At 37.1% G+C, this 22,956-nt stretch overlaps 1 protein-coding gene across 3 annotated transcripts in view; it reads left to right on the top strand.

Annotated features, from left to right (window-relative positions):
* Cadps2 (calcium dependent secretion activator 2) overlaps positions 1–22,956 on the top strand; it is a 454,722-nt gene that overhangs the window by 240,563 nt on the left and 191,203 nt on the right. For all 3 annotated transcript variants that reach the window (XM_042695976.1, XM_042695975.1, XM_042695977.1), the window contains exon 8: positions 6,293–6,432. In XM_042695976.1, coding sequence (XP_042551910.1) covers positions 6,293–6,432 — 140 coding nt within the window. The remainder of the gene's footprint in view (positions 1–6,292; positions 6,433–22,956) is intronic.

Genomic DNA, 22,956 nt, shown 5'->3' with positions numbered 1-22,956 from the left:
AAGGAAGTAGATTTAGCAACCAGACAATGAAGTTGACAGAAGACTCTATGCTAATCTTTTAGTATACAAAAGAGCATTATGTTAGCCAAGGTGAGCAGGTGTTCTTTGTTTCAACTAAGTAGGACAGGAAGCAGTGATATTAAATCAAAGGAGAAATAATTTTAGACCAGGCCACCTCCAGTATATTAAAATACTGGAAAATGTTACAATGGAATGATGTCAATTTCTCTCAGAAAAAAAAAAAATTGCCCAATTCATCTCTTACACATACTCCAGGCACTGGAGATTAGCGAGAATATGTGCTAGTTATTAATATCTACTAAGTAAAAATGTGGGTGAAATGAAGGAAATTTAGTAGTCCTTTCACAGCGTGCACTTTCTCAAGTTCTTAATTTCTCAAGAAGGTTCACAGAACAATCACGAATTGTTACACGCGAAAGTCTGCCAGTTGTGTAAGAGTAATAAAGGTGGTGAATTTGATCAAAACACATCGTATGCACATATGGAAATGCCACAGAAAAACCTCTGTGCACAGTTAATTTACATGAAGCAAAGAGTACATGCTTAAAAAAGAAACAAAAACTTAGGGTGGTGTTCACTGAACCCAAGAGTCAAGGTTTCTCACCAAGATAGGTGTCAGGCTCTCCCAGAGATGTTACTGTTCTCTTGAGATGTCCCCGCAGGCAGTAGCTTAAAATACTCTGCTTCAAGGACATGATTGTAAGCCAAAAAAAAAGAAGTTTAACGAAAACCTAAATATGAGTTCAGATAATCGCTGTTCATCTGTTCTGTTCTCACTCTGCTTTCAAGATGTGTTTTTAAGAACAGCTCATCTCATCTTGGATGTGAAGACACTTGACCAAACATCACATGACTCCTCTCTAATGTGGATACAGTTAGAAAAAAGTATGGAAATTTAAATATGTCAATTCCCTGCTTAAAATCATCAATTGCCTACATATGAGTGTATAAAATCCATAGCAAAAGCTTTTATAATTTCACTTATTTACTTACAATCTATCTCTAGTTTTCCCTTTGGCTCTTATCCATATGTGCAGGCTTTCCATTTCCTTTTCCACTTACCTAGCTGGCTCTGCCCTCATCCTTTGTCCAACCTTTGCCCATGGAGAATTTTCTGGCTGCAGTAGCATCACTCAACCTGCCTGAGCTTGCCCACTTAACACTTGAGCCAATTCTTCCCTCCTCAAAAAGAATCTGTCCCTTGAAGCATTGGTGTCCAGCCTCATCTCCCTTTGTTCATGCTGGGACTGGCAGCCATGTCCCTCCACTGAGCAGCAGCCTCTCAATTCTGATAGTGTGTCCACTCCAGAACGGCATTTGGTCCTGCGGTCCACTTCATATTCCTGGAAACTCTTCTCTTAGGACCTGGGTACATCATACTCTTCTGGTTTTCTTTTACCTCTTTGGCTTCTGATCCCAATTGTGGACCGGAAATTGATGTCATGAGAATTGTCACCTTAGCTTTTAGGACTTGAAGAGAAATTACATAGCAAAAACAAATTTTTTGATGTAATGACTGTTTATATTGATGGAAGTTCTCTTGGTGGTAAGCCATGGAAACCAGTCCAGGTTACAACCAAGCTGGACCAGAACAACCAAGTTGTGGAAGGACCTGTGAATCTGGGGTGGTGGGTAGTAGCAATGTCAGCATCAGATGCACTGGAAGGTATTTACTCCCAACAGTCCTTATGTCTGTTTTAGGACCTCTTGTGTCTGCCATGTAAATATTATCCCTTTAGATCTCCAAATGAAAGTTGCTCCTTTATGAAGAAATTGTGGGGAAAAGCAGTTAATTGTTTACCTACATGCTCTGCTTTTAACTTTCTCCTCATTGTACTTTCTTGCTTTCGATTTTTAGTTGTTAATTCAAAAAGAGTTGGGGAGCTTTCAATTATAAATTTGTTGGTCAAAAAATTTAGATGTGGAATACAAACAACTATACTCAAGGTATCTCACTAGAAGAAAAGCAGCTTACAGATGCCAATTTATAGAAGTACATTAAGAGGAAGATCCTTCTGAGCGCCATACTACACTTAACATATCTGTATATATATATTTGTTTGTGTGCATATATATATACACATATATGTGTATATATACACACAAATTATATCATTTTGTCTTCTAAGTATTCTTTAAAACAAAGTCTAAAAATGATTTTGTGTTTTTAACTGCATCTTAGCAAGGATTTCAAGAAATGTTGCCATTTTATTATGAAAAAGATGCATTTACTTTATATTTAAAATAAGGAATTGTAAAAATTTTTGTGTCATACTAACTGACAAGACATTTAAAGTGTTGGTGACAAAAATAAGCTAGAAGCAGAAATGTATAAAGGTTAAGAGGAATAAATAGCAAAGAACCAAGTAGTTTTCTAAATAATGTAAGAAGTGAACTGTTTTGTATGGAGCTACAATTTAGTTTAGGCATAAACCTTGGCTATAGGAGGATTTTGCAAGTGTTTTCCTAGTAAACATTTCGATTATTCTGATCATCAACACCAGGCAAAAACCTCATTGTATGTGAAATATGATAAGAAGTAGAACTTCTTATCATAAAAAAACAGTTCTTTAGGTCCTTATTTACTAGTGAAAGACTTAAGGAGCAAGGTAGTGCCTTAATATTCTAATTGAAACTCTGCTAAATGCTGTAACAAGGAAGTCACCCCATTTCAGTAGTTCAAAACAGTATATCCTGTAGAGCAGTTGACTATGGGTGTTCTAAAGGGAGAATGGCCTTCTTCCTCCATGTGGAGACTCAGAGTTCTTCTTTCTTCCATTGTATGTCTCTTTAACTTCCTGTGGCATTTGTTTTCTCTGCTTTTGCCTGACATAGGAGCAAAGAAAGATGAAGGATAAATATCTTAATCACTTTTCCCCAGAGTGACTCATGCCGTATCTCACATACCTTTGGCAGAATGTTCACACGTCACTCCTTAGAGTGGGGAGGAGCCAGGAAACAATCTTCAGCTAATCAGCCACTTACTAACGACAGCTCTATGCTAGTAAAAACTTGAGTCCAATGGACAACTACTTGACCTGCCCTGGCTCAGCCTTCAGCTGTGACATAGTTTTGTTGCCCTTCATCCTTTCCATAGAACACTTTCATCTCTGCTCGAGGGAAGCAGCCCCAAGTCCTCTCTCATCCTTCCATCTAGTCCAACATTTCTATCACACTTAGCTGTGGTTCGTCCCAGCTGAATAACTTAGGAACTGAAGTTTGTGCTCCATGTGAATTATTGCAGGCCCCCTCTCTATCCAGCCCTCGCACAAATCCAGTAAAGCAACATCGATTGAAGCAGAGAAAGCTTTCCCATTTGAAAAACAGGAAAATGGGAAGCATGCACAGTGATTTACCAGTGACAACAATGAAATCCTGTCATGTGGGCATCGTGAAAGGATCTCCCCCCTGAAAATGTTCAGGGTCCCTCGATTAGACCTCTGTTGTGTTTTCAGAAAAGAACATCCTTGTCCTGTAGTCTCTAGGGCAAAGGCAGGAAGGATAAAGATATAGCTTGCTAAGGGGTGGCCTGATGGGGAAATGGAAAGTTTATGCTGGAATTGGATCAAAAGGGAAGATTTCAGATAACCTGTTTGAAAAAATGTTTATATATACATATATATGTGTGTGTTTCTTGTACATTATCCCATAGGAAGCATGCAGTCAAATGATTAAGTTCTTCATGTGGAGAATTCTTCCTTGTCTAATATCATCCACGATTAGAACACACAATGATGTGTTCCCCTTTTCTGCTTGTGCAATTTGGGAATCTCAAGACTATTTTACAGACCATTTTTAAGGCTGTATTCAACATATGTTTCTAAGTCAAGTCTGTCCAGGAAAACAAAAGTCTTTCAAAATGGAGTGAGTTTAACACAGGCAACTAGACATACTTATGACAGAACAGAGAAGCCATATGGAGCTCCAAACTATCAAAATCAGGAATTGCTTTTGTATCTCAAGCATAGAAGGACAGTGGAAAGAAGTGCTAATACCAGAGCAGAAAGTTATGAAGATAAAAGGCTATGAGGGAGTCTCAGCCATGCATATTCTTTCATTCTGATGTGCATCCATATAAGAAGTACTCAGATGTTTATGTAGTGGAAAAGAACAGAAAAATAAACCCTTCCACTGACTTCATTCCAAATTGCCCATCAGAAAAATGAAACATGGCAGAAATGATAACACTCAGTAGTAGCATGAGCTTGTACTTTGGAGGCAACCCCATTGGGTAACCTGTGGTCAGCACTTAGAGAACAAGGGGGAAGGGATAGTAGGAGAAAAACAAAGGAGAGGGTAGCAATGCTCGACAAGAAGTGTACTCATACCTCACTCATGTAACTGTAACCCCTCTGTATAAAATCTTTACAATAAAATAAAATTTACAAAAAAGAAATTGTCAAAAAAAAATTTGGGGGGTCGGGTTGTGGGGCCTGAACTCTGGGCCTGGGCGCTGTCCCTCAGCTCTTCAGCTCAAGGCTAGCACTCTACCGCTTGAGCCACAGCGCCACTTCCGGCTTTTTTTTTTCTGCTTATGTGGTGCTGAGGAATCGAACCTAGGGCCTCATGCATGCAAGGCAAGTGCTCTACCACTGAGCCACCTTCCCAGCCCTTGTCAAAATTTTTTAATGTGCTCTTCTTGTATAAGACTTTTAGAGTTGGAACCATTCCAATTTTATATAAGCATAGAAAGATTTGTAAGTGAATGTAGTCTGTAGGTGGCTTTTGCTCAAATACCAAGTTTTGAAGAAGATGGGTAGAGAGAAGGAAAAGGTGTTCTAAGTTGCTATACTTGCTGTACAGTTGTGGAGAATGTGTAGATCTGTTAGTCTTTGAATATTAATTGATTGATTGAGTCTCCTTATAAGTTGATGATAACATTCTTTTGTGTAAGATTTAAGCCAAAAACTGTGGGAGGTTTTTAGTGTCATTTAAGAAAGAATCTGTGCAATATTCCACTAGATAGTTTAGTAGTCAAAATGACTTATTTCTAGAGTGTGACTATAATTTTTAAATCACAGTAAATGCCATTGAGTCTCTTCTTTCATGTCCCTTATTATACTTGGGTGTGTAGATATGCTGGGCTCATCAAAGTTGTGGTTTTAGAACAGGCTAGAAGAAAATCTTGAAATGGTAGATACGTTTAACACTCATACACAGAATAGTTTGGGATTTTCTAATCAGGTTGCTTTTCCTAGAAAGAAAGAGGACCCGGTTTTTGTTGTTGTTATTATTGTTGTTGTTCTGAATATAGGGAAATAAAGATCTTTGGAAGGTTAAAGGCATAATAAATTCAGCTGCCTTGTCAATTTTAGAACATTCCGGTATACCTTAGCACATTTCTAAGTCTCTCATTCATATCTTTACTTCAAATTGACATACTTTTCTTGCTGGTGTAAGACAAGAATGGCATAAATTATAAAGTGCTGTTCTCCATGTCTTTGTTTTGACTTCTAGGCTTATAGTGCTTCCATTTTTAAAATGTCCATTAAGGCTTAGCTAGGGCTGTGTTTAAAAGATGTCAAGGCTAAATAGAAAAGGATAATATATTGTTTCACTTTTCCTATGCAGCACCTAACATCTAAAAACAGGCTTTTTCTTTCCTTAGTTGGCTTTGTAAAATGAAGTGTTATGAATTGATCACTTAGCAAGTTGGCAGTTTTATGAAAAATAATTACTTTGTTTCAGTCATTATAATATCATTTTGATAGTTCTGAAAACATATTACTCAGAAATGTAGTCTTTACTGGGTATTGATCTAGATCAGGAAATGTGCTATAATCGTTCTTTTCCATTTGTAATTGAGTTGATATCTTTTAATACTGTTTTACAGTGAAAAGATTAAAATATGAAATTTGTAGAGCTTTGATAATTAGTTTTGCTTCTTAAGCATGTTATCTGTAATTTCAAATAGTGTTTCTTTCTGGACTTCTTTAGCCTGAGGAGTTTAGCATAGCCTTGAAATTATAGGTGCCCATGAAGTATTTTTCAACTGTCAATTCAACTGTTGCTTGTTGTGCTATTAATTTATTATGAAGTGACACAGGAAGAAAACTCATTATGTGATAATGTGAAAGCACACACTTGTCAAAAATAAATAAAACTGTATTGAAAATCCATCTGCTATTGTGGGTGGGAGTCCAGTGGTTTATAAGACACATTTGGGCTGTGGCATCTTCTTTTCAACTAGGAAAACATGCAGGAATAATTCCCTTTGTAATTCACAGACTCTGTATCATACACTCAAATGTTTCTTTTTTGTCCCTTACAGGTAATACTAAACCCAACTTCCAATAGCTCCAAGACAGCTGAATTACACCAAATGATTGTGCCCAAAAATAGTCAAGACAATGACTTAAAAATCAAACTGGCAGTCCGAATGGATAAACCACCACATATGAAACATAGTGGGTAAGTTTGTATTTGAAAATGTTTTGCCCTTAAATCACTGGGCTCTATTGTGGTGTATACTGTGGTCAGTTTAGAAAGGAAGCCAGTATATCAGCCTTTCACAGGGAATGTTTTTAAACTGACAGATATATGAAATGTCATTATCTTTTTAGGTTGACAGACTCCTCTGTAGCCAAATACATGAATATTTACTTAATTCTACTGCTTGTCTGCATCGTGACATGATATTGATATTGATTATGCTGGTGTCACACATCAGCCATACTGATTAAGATGTGTGTAGATAATTTTTGAGAAATATTGTTTACAATGCAAGTACATTTAGGTGAAACAAGCCTGGCATTCAGGTCCCCAGAAATAGTTTAGCCTTTCATAGGATTATGAAAGGGAAGTTCACACAGAACCCAGCAGATTGGATAAGTTCTGACAGACAATGCAAGTATTTGTCCAACTTGTGAGTGAAAACAAATCAATACTTGAGGAGACTGTGGCTGTTAGATAAGCAGAAGTTCAGGACCTCTTCCCTGGGGATTGCCGTGGTCCAAAACAACCTTCATCTCTGCCAACCTTCTTTTCTTTTTTATCTGTAGTTAGTGAGGAAAATGGTCTGAAATCTTAAGTAAGATGAGTTGCCAGAAATCCAGGTCTTTCTCAGATGAACACTTCAGGTCTTCCGCCTGGAAAAATCCCACCCTAGAGGTATAATTATTAGGAAACAATGGGACCATTTTTCTTACTAGAGAGAAGCAGTTGTTGAAATAGCTCATCTGAATTTACATCGCATTTAGCAGTCTGGGAAAGTTCATTCCTACCAGAAAGGTCAGCTGGTTCAGAAGATATGGGGGGATTTGTTGGATAGCTATTAAGAAAAACAAAGAAGGGAGCCCTAGTGGCTTAGGTCTATAGTCCTAGCTACTCAGGAGGCTGGCTGAGATTTGAGGATTACAGTTCAAATTCAGCCTGAGCAGGAAAGCCCATGAGACTCATGGAATTGTGGTTCAAGTGGTGGTAGAGTGCTACTTTGAACAAAAAAGCTGAAGAATAGCACCAAGGCCAGGAAAGAGAGAAAGAAAATAAAAGGAAGAAAGGAAGGAAGGGAGGGAGGGAAAGAAGAAGAGAGGGAAAGAAAGAAAAAAAGAAATAGAAGAAAAGAAAGAAAAAGAAGCAAAGAGAGAATAAGACAAAAGAGATTGGGGGCATCCTGATGCAGTTCTGCTGCTGGGGTAACGTTATACTATGCCTTCCTTGATTTTTGAGAGCAGTGTGTGCAGTTTCAGGACAGATCTTACCAAAGGGAAAGATACATCTTAGAGAGAGAGGAGACTACAATTTGAGTAGCCTGTATAATGGCATCTTTACTGTTACTACAAGTTAAGTTCTGAGACCAAGCTCATAATGCAAAGGCAGATACTAGGATTTAACGTTTAGAGTTCTTTCATCCGTATGCAGTAGTCACCATCAATTGATGTAGCAGACATGTAGTGGGCACTCTACCTGTTCCAAGCAAGAGAGATCATCAAAGACCTGCTATAGGAGCTACTATGTTTACACTTTACTGTAATTATACACTTCTTTGCCATTCTTACTTCTTCTGAGAAGTCTCTCCTTAGCTTCCTGGCTCATTTAGTGATTCAGTTATTAGATTTGGGAAGGGTTAGCTTCTTGAGCTCCTTGTATATTTTAGATATTAAGCCTTTGTCTGATGTCTTGTTGGTAAAGATCTCCCAATCTGTTGGCTGTCTTTCCAGTTTAGTAACTATGTCTTGCTCTGTGCAGAAACTTTTTATTTTGATGTAATCCCACTTGTCAAGTCTCTCTTCTATCTCTTGGAACTCTTTTCAAGAAGTTTCTTCCAATACTTGTAAGTTCTAATATTTCTCATGCTCTCTCTCGCAATAATTTCAGTTTCAGGTCCAATGGTGAGATCTTTGATCCACTTTGAATTGATATTAGTGCATGGTGACAAACAGGTATCCACTTTTAGTTTTCTGCATTTGGATGCTAGTTTTCCCAATACCAACTATTGAAGACCCTATTTTTTCCACTGTATTTCTTTGACTCCTTTATCAAATATCAGATAACTGTAAGTAGTTTTTTTAATGGGTCTTCTAATCTGTCCATTGATCACTGTTTTTGTTATTACAGCTATGTAGTATTGTGATACCACCTGCATTACTTTCTTTTGCCTAGAATTGCTTTGGCTATTTGTTGTTGGCCATAAAGGAAATGGAAATCAAAACCACTCTGAGATCCATATCACCCCAATTAGTCTGGCCAACATTGTGAATCTGAACAACAAATGGGGAAAAATGAACCCTAGTTCCCTACTAGTGGGAATGTGAACTAGTACAAACTCTTTGGATAGCAGTCTGGAGGGTTCTCGAAAAACTAAACATGGATTCTCTATGACCCAGCCATACTACTCCTAGGTCTCTACCCTGAACATCATGAGCCAAAGTATGATAAAGACACCTGCACATCCATGTCATTGTCCCACTATTCACAATAGCCTAGATGTGTAAACAGTTCAGATGCCTCACAGTAGTTGAGTGGATCCAAAAAATATTATGTTAACGCTACACAATGGAAATTTATACAGCCATTAGAACAAGTGAAAAATGTCATTTGCATAGCTAGAAAAAGAAATAGAAAGCTCACAGATTGGGAGAAGATCTTTACTAGCTATATAACAGAAAAGAGTCTCAAATCAAAAATATATCTAAAGCTCAAAAAATGAAACTTTCCAATAACAAATCCTCCATAAAAACGACCACCCCATTAATAAACGTGCTAAAGAATTAAAAGGAAACTTTACTTGAAATGAAATAAGAATAGCCAATAGACACATCTCTTTCCATAAAAGAAATGCAAATCGTAGCCTGGCACTAGTGGCTCTGCCTGTAATCCTAGCTACTCAGGAGGCTGAGATCTGAACATCGCAGTTCAAAGCTATCTGGGGCAAGAAAGTCCTGTGAAACTTTTTTCTTTTTTAAAATATATGTTTTTATTGTAAAGATACTGTACAGAGGGGTTACAATTATATGAGCAAGGTAATGAGTCTGTTTCCTGTCAAACATTGTTATCCCCTTCTTTGTTTTTCCCTTACCATCCCTTTCCTCTCCAACTCCTCCTTCCCCCCCAACTCCCTGCAAAGTTATAAAGTTGGTTTTCACCATAGTGTCTTGTACATCTTGTTGTTACAATGGGTCATCCTGTATCCTTATTTCAGCATTTTGTTATTTCCCTTCCCATTCCCCAGATTAGAAAACTGTATATACAAGATGCAGGACACTGGAATCAAATACAGGGGTTATACTGTGGGGAAAGAAGATACAAATAAACAAACAAACAAAAATCACATAGTAAATTATAAATACATTAAAAAGAACAGCAAGAAAGATAAAATCTTTTGTGTCTCTATCTTGGGGTGGGCTAAAGACTTAAAGAAACAACTGCCTGCCTGAGAAACTCATCTCCACCAGAAAACCTGAAGTAGCACTATGAACTGAAGAGTTCAGGGACAACACTCAGGCCCAGAGTTCAAGCCCTATGACTGACAAAAATAAATAATTTTTTAAAAAGAAATGCAAATCAAAGTTATATTTGGATTCCACCTCACCCCGGTTAGAATGACCATTATCAAGAAATCTAATCGTAACAGATGTTGGTGGCCAAAAGGGAATGCTACTACACTGTTGGTGGGAATGCAAAGTGGTTCAACTGGAAATCAGTATGGAAGTTCCCCAAATGACTAATCCCTTATGATACAGCAATCTCACTCCTGGGCCTTTACACAAATGATCACAAACAAGGCCACACTAAAGCTACCAGCACAACTACATTCATTACAGTATTATTTACCATAGCTAAGATATGGAACCAACCCAGATGCCCCTCAGTAGAGGAATGGATCAAGAAACTATGGTATGTATACACAATGGGATTCTATGCTTCCATCAGAAAGAATGACATCACCCCATTCATAAGGAAATGGAAAGACTTGGAAAAAATCATACTATGTGAAGTAAGCCAGACCTAAAGCTCCATGGTTTCCCTCATTTGTAATAATACATCTAGGATAGTCCAAGCAGAGGATCACCATAGCTCAATAGCTGTGTACATATGACCATATAAATGATGCTAATTGAAACAAACTCCAAGATATGGACACATGAGTTTTTCTTTTTTTTTTAATGTACTATGTGAAGTTATTTCTATTTTCTTGTTTCTTCCATTTTGATTTTTCTTCTGTTATCATTGTTGTTGGGTTTTTTTTGGTACCCTATGTCATATACATATGTTTATCTGATTTAGGGAAGGGAAGGGGAATTACAAAATGATGAAACAAAGGACAATGGGGTGCAACAGCAATACAAGACACTCTGTTGGAAATGAACTTTACAACTTGGGGGTAAAGGGGAGTCTGGGGAGGAGGGAAAGTGGGAGAAAATGATGGAGGTGGTAACACTGTTGAACAAGAAATGTACTCATTACTCATATAACTGTAACCCCTCTGTATATCACCTTTATGATAAAATAAAATATTATTTAAAAGTGTCATTTGCAGGGAAATAGATGGAACTAGAACAAATCATGCTAACTGAGGTAATCCAAGCTCAGAGAGACAAATAGCACATGTTTTCTCTGATCTGGAGAAATTAGATCTAAAAGACTGGGATATCATGGTATAACCCCTGTTTTCATTGTATTTGATTCCGGTGCCCTGCATCTTTTATATACATTTTTTTCTAATTTGGGGAGGGAAAGGAAAATAACAACATGCTGAAATAAGGATCCAGGTTGACCCATTGTAACAATGAGTTGTACAAGACACCATATTGACAACGAACTTTACAACTTTGGACGGTGGGAGGGAAGAGTTGGGGAGAAGGGGAAGGAAGGGATGGTAGGGGAAAAACAAAGGAGGGGGTAGCATGCTCAATAGGAAATGTACTCACTTATTCATATAACTGTAACCCCTCTATACAGTATCTTTACAATAAAAGATATATAAAAGACACTGGGATATGACAAATTATATGGGATTCTAGATCCTCACATACAGTGAGACCAGAAGAGGATACTCTTAGGAGAGAAACAATTCACAATCTACCTCCCTCTTCAGATTTATAGAAAGTAATATGCATATATGTACATATGGACTCCAAGATATGGAAATGAGATCTCTCTCTTTTTATTTATTTTTTGTTATTAATAAGTTTTTATTGTGAAAATACCGTACAGAGGGGTTACAATTATCTGAGCAAGGTAATGAGTACATTTATTATCAAGCATTGTTGCCTCCTCCTTTGTTTCACCTTACCATCCCTACTCATCTCCCCCCCCCCACCCCCTCTAAAGTTGTAAAGTTCACTTTTTGACATAACATCTTGTACATCTCATTGTTCCAATGGGTCCACCTGTATTCCTATTTAAACAATTTGTTTTTTCCCTTCCCCTCCCCAAATTATACCAACATCAAATACAGTGAAAACAGGGGTTATACCATGGGGGAGGGGCATACAAAGCAACAAAGAAATCATCTTATAAATGTGTTAGAAACAATAGCAATAAAGAAAAACCATTTGAGTCCTTATCTTGGGTTTCATTTAACCTAAAATCAACTATATACACAGTGGAATTCTATGCCTCCATCAGAAAGAATGACATTGCCCCATTTGTTAGGAAATGGAAAGACTTGGAAAAAATTATATTAAGTGAAGTAAGCCAGGCCCAAAGAAACATAGGTCCCATGGTTTCCCTTATTTGAAATTACTAGCATATGTCTGAGATAAGCAGAAAGGGTCAGATAAGTTGATTTTTTATTTTTTGATGATTCTGTCTTCTTTTTATTTATTTAGTTAGTTAGTTATTTTGGTTGGTCCGGGGCCTGAACTCTGGGTCTGGGCTTTGTCCCTCAGCTCTTCAGCTCAAAGCTCTACCACTTGAGCCACAACGCCACGTCTGGCTTTTTCTGCTTATGTGGTGCTGAGGAATTTAACCTAGGGCTTCATGCATGCAAGGCAAGCACTTTATCACTGAGCCACCTCTCCAGCCCCTGTCTTCTTTTTTTAATGTATGGTATATTCATGTGTTTATCTTCAGGAGGGCAGGGGAAGGGTTCAGAACTCAAGGGAAAAAGGGTAAAAAATGCAACAGTGGAGCTCACTTGATACTAATGAAAGTGAACAATACAACTCGTGGGTAGAGACAAGACGGAGGGACTGGGAGAGAATGATGGAACAGAAGATGCTGTATGAAAGGAAATGTACTCATTACCTCATTTGAGTAGTTGTAATCCCTCTGTATCTAACTGTTACAATAACAGTAAAGTAAATTAATACAAAAAATCTTTAATTAAGGTTGTGTTATATATAGGCTATGAAACAGAGCTGAAGTCTGATCTGAATAAAGCTTGATTTTCTCTGGGGCTAATCAGTTGAAGTCTTGTAAGATATCTGATTTTTGAGGTAGAACTGAAAGCATTGAATTCAGCAGTTGGACAGGAAAGGAGCCCAGAACTGGAATTTACAAAAACAGAAGTCGTGGGAGGGCAAAAGGTAATGATGGGAAATTCAGTGTAGTTGGTATGAAGTGCGCTGCAACTAGAGAGCTCACTGGTTGTCTAAAGTGTGTAGAGACAAGTAGTTTCAAGTCCGACATAAAAGCTAATTTCAGGAACTCCAGTTATATCTCCATTAATTTTTAATTCAGTCTTTTTCCTTTTATGAATGGCACAGTAAGAAATGAGACCCTATCATAATCCCCTTATGAAGTTTGTCCTTCATTTGTTTAAGGCCACTACCGGGGTGAATATTTCTTTAGATTGTCCCAAGAACAAAGACTGAGCATGAAGTAGGACAGGGAAAGTTCTGAAGCCTTTGGCTTCTGTGGGAACAAATCCCTGATCTAATATAGAAGATTCCAGTTTTAGGATGATCCAAAGCATGTGGGTTACTACAGCTTCTTTCCTTTTTGGGGGACAGGAATAGGGTGGTGTATCATTCCTTTACACTTTTCTTTCTTTAATATGGCTCTGTAGTTGTTCCTTGCGTAAAAGGAGACAAAAGATGACATTATAGTTTCTCAATTGAATCCATAAAGCTCAAGAACTCAAAGGATTCAAACCAGGAGTGCTTTATATCCTAGCCACATCAGCTGTTACTTCCTGACCTACAAGGTCCTAGCAGGCATCTCTAGATGTGTCATCGTCTCTGCAGTTGATGGCATGAAAAGTGAAAGAATTCTAGGAAACAAAGTATCTGTGATGAGGTTCTGGTTTGTTAGTGTGGTATAGGGCAAAATATATTAAGAATATAATTCTTCAATAGTGGTAGAACTATTTTGATATTAATATTATAAGTAAGCTGGGCACTGGGGACTCACGCGTGTAATCCTAGCTACTCAGGAGGCTGAGAGCTGAGGATCATGGTTCAAAGCCAGCCCGGGATGGAAAGTCCATGAGACTTTTATCTCCACCAGAAAACTGGGAGTGGCACTGTGACTCAAGTGGTAGAGGGCTAGCCTTGAGCTGAAGAGCTGAGGGACAGAGCCCAGGCCCAGAGTTCAAGCCCCACGACCAACAAAAAAAAAAAAATTAGAAGTAATGAATGATTTATGAGAACTGGAAGTTTTCAGCATAGTGGTTGTTGCTGGTGGCAAGGACAGTTTAGAAGTGCTTCCTCAGAGCATCTGTTTAGGTTTTTCAGAGACTGCATGCTAAAATTTAAATGCTTTGACTGTGAACTACATATAGCTATACATCAGAATACCTGCCTTTACCCCCAACATATTTGTCTTCTTCTGAGATTCTTCATGTTTTCCTGCACATAATTACATTTGGGAAAGATAATCAGCCTTTACTTTCTAGTGCTCTTACCCTACAAGAAAGCAGTAATAGAACAGGAATGGTAGATGCATAGCATGTTGCTTTGGGGAGAGTCTATTCTGTCAATAATTCATCTTGTAATGAATAATTAACAGATAAATAATTAATAATTGAAAAGGAGACAAGCCAAGTTTAAAAGACAGATTAATTCTTCTTTAAAGCAGGCAGTCCACTTACCAGTTAAGTAGTTTAAATAATATATCGAACTGTTTCCGATTTTTTGTTTCATTTTGTTTTTTGCTAGTCCTGGGGCTTGAACTCAGGGCCGGAGCACTCTCCCTAATGCCCAAGGCTAGCACTCTACCACTTGAGACACAGCAACACTTCCAGCTTTTTCTATTTATGTGGTGCTGAGGAATCGAACCCAGGGCCTCATGGGTGCAAGGCAAGTACTCTACCACTGATCCGCCTTCCCAGCCCATAGTTTCACTTTTATTTCATATTAGATTTTTTTTTAATCCTCTGGGGTATTACACATGCAAACTTTTTGGTTTTGAGTATTATGGGAAACACTATTTCTAACATGGACTGTTAACATTAGTCTCTACTGTATTTACCACTTGTATGTAATTGCTCCTGAATTGCCTCTAATTAAATATTTTTAATAGATTTTGGTATGTGTTCCAGAGAACACCACTGCATTTCTTAGGCCTTTTTGAATGTCTAATATCTCCCACCATGTATAGTCAGGATGAATAGTCCCATGAATAATGATGATAAAATGATATTGGTATGCTCCTTAGAGTTTTAAGGAAAAAGTTATAAATATGAAAATAAGCTGCTTTCACTTGAAAGATTCTAACTGCAGGTTGCACAAAATTGAGTTTAATTTTAATGTAAAAATAGTTTAAATAAATTAAATGGTGTTTGGTTTTAACAGTTGCAATTTAAAATGATCTTTTTTAGTTTTGAAGCTGAAGGTAAAAGATATCTGATCAGAGACTCCCATGACTGTACACTACAGTTTGGTTTAAAAGAAGAATTAGCTATCTGCAAATGAAAATAGATAATAATCAAGATGAAATAAGCCTAATGTTCATTCCTTTTAAACAAGAAAAACCAAACTTGGCATTACCACAGACTTGCATTTAGTTAAATATTGGCTGAATTTATTCTTTCTGAGTATAGTCTAATTCTAGAAGTTAATTCTAAGATAATGTGTTAAATGAACTGACAGTTGGACTTTGAATGATTAAATGATTCACATCTGTCTTTTGAATTTATTTCCTGCTATCAGACATAGCTGGAAGAGAGGAGTGTTCCTGAATAAATAGACTATACTTTAGCATAGCCTAGTGGCTAAGCAGTAGTATTAGCTTAAAATTCAGAAACACAATACCCAATTTTATTAAATGAAATTACTTCCCAAATTCAAGAGTAATTTTTTCAATGAAGAGAAAGAAAAAAATGGAATTAATAAGCTAAATGATTATTTTGACAAATCTCTGCCTCTTTTCGAGCTGGGATTTCAGGAGTGAAGTACCATAGCTGACATATTATTGTACTTCTGATTTGAGATTTACTGCTTCAACTACTTGCAGGAAACTCTAATAACCAAAAGAAGAAAAACTAATTATGTCCAGATGAAATTTGCTTTGAGGATCCAGAACATACAGAAAGGACAAGAAGTCTATTCTCTGTTCTTTGCCAGAGAAAATTGCTTTCTCATTTGAAACTATCTTTTAGAATGAATGTCCTTTATGTTCAGATCTAAAAGTAACCCTATTTGGAGATTGGCCTTTCACCTCCATATAGACCCATTTGCTTGTCCAAATAAGTTTATACTGATTTCACAGAAAACCTACTGTTACAAACCTTATCAAAACTTTCTGCCATGTGTTCACTAGGATCTTAAGCAATGACTGATTCTTTTTCCAAATATAGCTTCCAGAAGAGAAGTTTGTCTGTGGTCTCTATAAACAGTTAGTATATTGGGCTCACATCTGTAACCACAGAGTTTCAGTTCAAAGCCAGCCCTGGCAGGAAAGTCCATGACAGTCTTATTTACAATTCATTCCAAAAAAGAAAAAAGAAAAGCTGGAAGTGAGCAATCCCACTCCTGGGCATTTAACATACAAGGCCAGTCTAAAGCTACCATCCCAACTATGTACATTGCGGCATTATTTGCTATAGCTAAGATATGGAACCAACCCAGATGCCCACCCTCCCCCCAAAGATAATGGATCAAGAAATTGTGGTATATATACACAATGGAATTCTATGCTTCCATCAGAAAGAATGACATCACCCCATTTGTAAGGAGATGGTAATACTTGGAAAATATAGTAAATGAAGTAAGCCAGACAAAGAAACATAGCTCCATGGTTTCCCTCATTTGTAATAATTAGTATATGTCTAGGATAGTCCTAGTAGAAGATCAGAATAGCTCAATAGCTATGTACATATGACCATATAAAATGATCTAATTGAAATTAACTCCAAGATATGGAAACAAGAGGTTTTGTTTTGTTTTTTTTAATGTACTGAGTAAAATTACTTCTTTTTTTCTTGTTTTTTTCCACTTTGTTTTTTTCTTAGGTTGTCACTGTTTTTGATTTTGGTATCCTATGTCTTGTATGTGTGTTTATCTGATTTGGGGAAGGGAAGGGGAATAAAAATGGTGAGACAGAGGGCAAAGGGTGAACCAATGAAAGAGTGATACTCAAGGCACTATGTTGAAAATGAACTTTACAACTTGGGGGGAAGGGAGCTGGGGGGATAGAAAGAGAGAATGAGGGGGGTAACACTGTTCAACAAGGAATGTACTCAGTATCTTACATATTTAACTGTAACCCCTTTGTACAGCACCTTTGCAATAAAATTTAATTTGTTTAAAGCTGGAAGTATAGCTATGGCTCAAGTGGTAGAATGCAAAAACATTCAGGGACAGTACCCAGGCCATGAGTTCAAGTCTCAGGACGGACACCCACACACAAAAGTCAAAAGCCGTTTTCTTTTCATTTATACCTTAATATTTATGGAACTTCCTACATATTAAATTATTATGAACTTCATGTTTATTTGTTATAGTTTAATAACATTTTATGTAGCAATAGCAGAAATATAAAATATTGCTTATTAAGCCATTAAACCAAATGCTTCAATGTATTATATACCACTGGTTTCTACTGCAAATAAGTATTTGCCATTAGCTCTAAAGTCAAACTTTATCTATCATTGATGCCCTATTAAGATTCTTTTCCAGGGGAGGGGCCTCTTGACATGTATTATTTTTCTCTTACAAGCCCTAAATGACTACTTTTATTCAGAACATTTTGGCATCATATTTGGATATCTTATAATGCTCCTCAGGCCAGATAATTAAAGTTAGAATATGATCACATCTTTTACTTTAAAACTTTGTATACTATATATGTATATAATACATATATATACAAGACATATATGTATTGTATACATATATATTGTATATATATGTATAAGCCGGGCGCTGGTGGCTCACGCCTGTAATCCTAGCTACTCAAGAGGCTGAGATCTGAGGATCGCGGTTCAAAGCCAGCCCGGGCAGCAGAGACCGTGAGACTCCTATCTCCAATAAATCACCAGAAAACCGGAAGTGGTGCTGTAGCTCAAGTGGTAGAGCGCTCGCCTTGAGCTGAAGAGCTGAGGGACAGCGCACAGGCCCAGAGTTCAAGCCCCACGACCAACAACAACAACAACAAAAAGTATATATAGACATATGTTCATATATTCATCAAGCAGTTGATGAATACAATATAACTTGATCACTGTTACTCCTTTCGACTGCCTCACCCCTCCCTCCCCTACCCATCCCCCTTCCCTCTTTTAACTATATTTGTAATATACTTATATGTATATGAATATGTATATAACATAATATTTATAATTTTCTTATCATTCTATTCTTTCTCTCTCTTCCCAACCACCAGTCTATTTCCCAAAGTAATCCCCTGCCCCCTTTTTTGGTTGTCATAGGGCTTGAATTCAGGGCCTGGTCACTGTCTCTGAACTCTTTTTGCTCAAAGCTAGTACTCTACCACTTTGAGACACAGCTCCACTTCTGGTTTTCTGGCACTTAATTGGAAATAAAAGTCTTATGGATCTTTCTGCCTAGGCTGGCTTTAAACCACCCACCTCAGATCTCAGCCTCTTGAGTAGCTAGGATTATAGACATGAGCCACCATGCCCAGCTAGAAGTCTTCTTTTTATAATCATGGCATATTATTAATTTGTTTAGATCTAAACTATGCATATGAGCAAAACCATGTAATAAATTTGTCTTCTGAACTTGTCTCACCTCACTTAACACAATGATCTCTATCTAGTTCCTTTCATTTTCCTGAAAATGACATTATTTCCTTTTCCTTTATGAAAAGCCACAGGACAGGTCTGAAGTTACAGAAGGTATTAATCTCTGTTTAGAAGTAGCCACAACTTGTCTATTAGTGTCTTTAATTCTGGCATTATTTCCGTAACTAATGGCATATTGTTGTACATGTCATAAGGAATATTACCTATTCTCTAGAGGGTCATAAGTAGGTAGAGGTTATGGGGACTTGGCAATAGGATGTACCATCATGGGCCAGTTTCCATGTTGATTCTACTTGAAACATCTGAACACTCTCATAAATGAATGGTAATGAGGAAGGAAGATAGGGAACTGCATATGTGTGAGTTGGGTACGTTTGCTCTGATTATAACAAGACACATCACCATAGCTGTAGCACTAATTAATGTCAGTATTTATGATATGCATAGGAAAGAGCAAAGAGTCTTTATTAAAACGCCAATATTTCATCCTGGGATCATTTATATCCTTAAGGACATGACATTATTAATCAACTATTGAATTATTAATTAATCAGTACATTATTAACTGGGGGAGGGGAACAGTACATCTTATTCTTCTGATATTAAAAGGAATTTTATTACTTTTAGAAAAACAAATGTATTTTTATTGCCTTTAATGACTTTTGTCATATAACACTTATTTTTTGATAGATTAGAAGGATCTAGAAATACTCCAAAGTTCAGTTACGAAAATTTTATTATCAACTATTTGCACCTTTGGAAAACTGGCAGTCTTACTCATTTTGTACTGATTTTCATGTACTCAGCTATTTTTCAGTCATTCAAGAATGGAGGACTACGGTTTATATCTCTATCCTTTTCCCCACACAAAATGTCTAATACTTGTGTCCTCGTCACTTATGGGATTAGATTCTAATATTTTAACCTGTCACTCAAGTTCTTAAAAGTCTCTTCCTCTCTATCATACCTCCCCTTTGTAACTAACATAAACTTTAAGCATCAGCTGTATTGATCAGTTTCTATATTCTATAAATGCTTTTACTAACTCAGTATGCTTTTTCCACTCTTTCATATAGCCAAAATCTGACACCAAGTTGCATGCTTTATCACTTTAGCCAAGAAAGGTAGTATATATTGTTCCTTGTGCATGAGCTCAACTAACTTCAAGGTCCTTGATCCTCACTGCCTTGGTATCCAATGGAACGCCTGGGCTTGATTTTACACAATGAAATTCTGTAAGTCTCTGGTCCTCCTTTGGTCTCAGGACCACCCATCAGGCTAAAAGGAAGAATTGGAATTGTGGAGTGGGCAAGTGTTTTCTACGCTTGCCACTGTGCTTTACTCCAAAGCAAGCACCTTCTTGGTTTTTGGTCACTCAGAGACCCAAGAAAGTGGGCTTTACCCAGCTTCTTTCTGGCTATTAGGGCCTTCTTGTCTAACATCTTTTATTACATTAATCTTGTTCTATTGAAGGATATGAATGAACTAAGAAAGTTCTTTCTCTGTATAGATGATAGGTTAATCACAGAAAGATGTCCAGTATGTGAACGCTCTAAATGCACACCTCTTCTCTTGTACCTGTGCTGTCTTCTCTACCTTGAGACTTAGCCAAGAGTCTTCACTGATGCTTGGAAACACACCATACTTGTCTATTTTCCCTTCCTCTCTTTACTTCTATTTCCATGCCATTGTCTGTGGATTATAACACTAGGGAAGCCGAACTGAATCAGCCCAGTTGTCCTGGCCAATATCTCAGACATATAGACAAACACAGACAAAATAACAGAGTCAGGTAACCAGCTGGTGATAACCACAGACCCATAAATCCATCATGTCCAGCTTAGATTGGTAGAACTGTGCAATTAACTGCAAGCTTGTAAGAAATACTAAATGATTATTTTTTCAATCAGTAAGTTTCAGGCTGATTTGTTATACAACACAGACTAACTGATTCTATGTATTCTTGATGGTTATAAAACCTGTTCAAAAGTGGGCACTGAGGGCTCATGACTGTAATTCTAGCTACTTAGGAGACTGAAATTTGAGACATCACAGAATTTTTAATCCAGTTAACCAAGAAAGCCAGAAGTAGAGCTGTGGTTCAAACAGAGCACCAGTCTTAAGCAAAAAAGCAAAGGGACAGTGCCCAGACCCTGAATTGAAGCCCTAGGACTGGCACAAAAAAAAATACATTTTCCTTTCTTCTGTTATGCCTCAGATGAGTAGAATTAATCATTCTTGGACCTATGTATATATCCCATTGATTTATACATTAATATATGTACATATATAAAACCTTTCTTGTAAAATATGCCTTTCTGTAAAAGGTATAATTTACCCATTTCATCAAAAGTTCATGAAACTCTTATCTCCAATTAACCATTAAAGATTGGGAAGTGGAGCTGTGGCTCAGGTGATAGAACACTAGTCTTGTGCACAAAAGTTCAGGGACAACACCTAGGCCCTCAGTTCAAACCCCAGAATTCACACACACACACACACACACTCACACACACACACACAATCAGAATTTTTTAATATGAAATTATCTGGGAACTGGTCTCATACTTGTTATTCTAGCTAGTAAGGAGGCTGAGAACTGAGGGTCATGGTTCAAAGCTAGCCTAGGCAGGAAAGTACATGAGACTCTTATCTCCAATTAATCACCAGAAAACCAGAAGTGGCACTATGGCTCAGAGTTAAGTGGCAGAGCACTAGCCTTGAGCATAAGAGCTCAGGGACAGTGCCCAGCCCCTGAGTTCAAGCCTCATAATTGACCCCCCTTGCCACCAAAGGAAAAAAAGAAGTTTTCACTTAGTTTATTTGTCCTTAAAACTGCTAATATACCCACAGGAGATGCTGCCCAAGTAAACTGGATATGATTCCCATTGTCACATTAGTCAGACAAAGAACAAAATTCATTATAAGCAAATGTGGAAATATTACAGTGAACACCCTGTACTATTAATATGTTCTAATAAAAAAAAGAGAAAATATAAGGGAAAAAATCTAGTAAAACAGAAATATTGCCTCTGTAAGCCAGGCTCACATCTGTAATACTAGTTATTCAGGAAGCTGAAATCTGAGGATCATTGTTCAAAGCCAGCCTGTTCAGAAAAGCCTATGAGATGCTTCTCTCCAATTAATCACCTAAAAGCCAGAAATGGCACTTTAGCTCAAGTGGGAGAGCACTAGCCTTGAGAAAAAGAAAAGCTTGGGGATAGCACTCAGGTCCTGAGTTCAAACCCCAGGACTAGCAAAAAAAAAAAAAAATGACTGTAGATAGTCATTTTGAGAAACATATGCCTTCATCAGAGCTTTTAAAACTAAGCTAATAAGCGACATGTGTGACAAAGATTCACAAGCCTTGTTTGTGAAATGCTAGTGCTCACCAGCCTAAAAAGGTCAAGGCCTTGGGTTCATATCTCAGAACTTCCATAGTTCCACATCTGGTGTTTTAGCTGGCTTATTGGAGAGAAGAACCTTATGGACTTTGTCTGCCTGTCCTGGCTTCAAACTGTGATCCTCAAATCTCAGCCTCCTGAGTATCAAGGATTATAGGCATGAGCCACTGGCATAGTACATATACATATACATATATATATATATATATATATATATATATATAAAATAGATGTCCAGACACATATATGTATATACATATATATATAATTTTCTTGCATCTTTGCCTGCAATATTAGCAGCTCTCTCCATGTGTCTGTTTCTCTGCATGTATCTTTATAACATTAATATATTTACTTTATAGCAATTTTAGACTATATTTCCAACACTGATATTTTCTGCCGGCATTAAGTGCTCTCTATGTGTTCTTGTTTTGTGCCTCCAAATTCTGAATAAATGAGTTAAAAATTATTTCCAAATTAAAATTATCCCTACACCTTGCATTTGTACAAATTAATTGGGTGCATGTAACAGGTAATATAATTTGAAAATTTGAACTTCTTTACATTAATGATTGATAAGTAATGTTTTTCCAAATGAAAAATTATTAGACAACAAGTAGGAAGTATTTCTTCTGCTGCTGATTATTTGTCGAATGGATTGCAGCTATAATCTTGCCTTTAATGTTTCTCTTGGTAATTGTCAGGAAGAGGTATGAGGAATTGTGGGACCTAAGTAATGTGCCTTGCCATTTTAATTGTCGAGAGAAGCAAGAGAATCTTAATTGCCAGAAGACGCATTACTAATTAAAGTGTCATTCTAAAGTAATTAGTTGGACTGTTTGTAAGAGCTGAGATATAAATTTAGTTCCAAATTCAGGGATGTACCCACAACAGACTCTGTTAAAGTGATTTATGGTTAAGAAAGGTTAACAATCATAA

This window comes from Dipodomys spectabilis, unplaced genomic scaffold (genome assembly GCF_019054845.1).
Source record: "Dipodomys spectabilis isolate Male_0828 unplaced genomic scaffold, ASM1905484v1 ptg000197l, whole genome shotgun sequence".
In the NCBI taxonomy this organism is placed as follows: domain Eukaryota; kingdom Metazoa; phylum Chordata; class Mammalia; order Rodentia; family Heteromyidae; genus Dipodomys; species Dipodomys spectabilis.
Note: the sequence above shows the minus strand (reverse complement) of the source record. Positions and strands in the feature narration are given on the sequence as shown.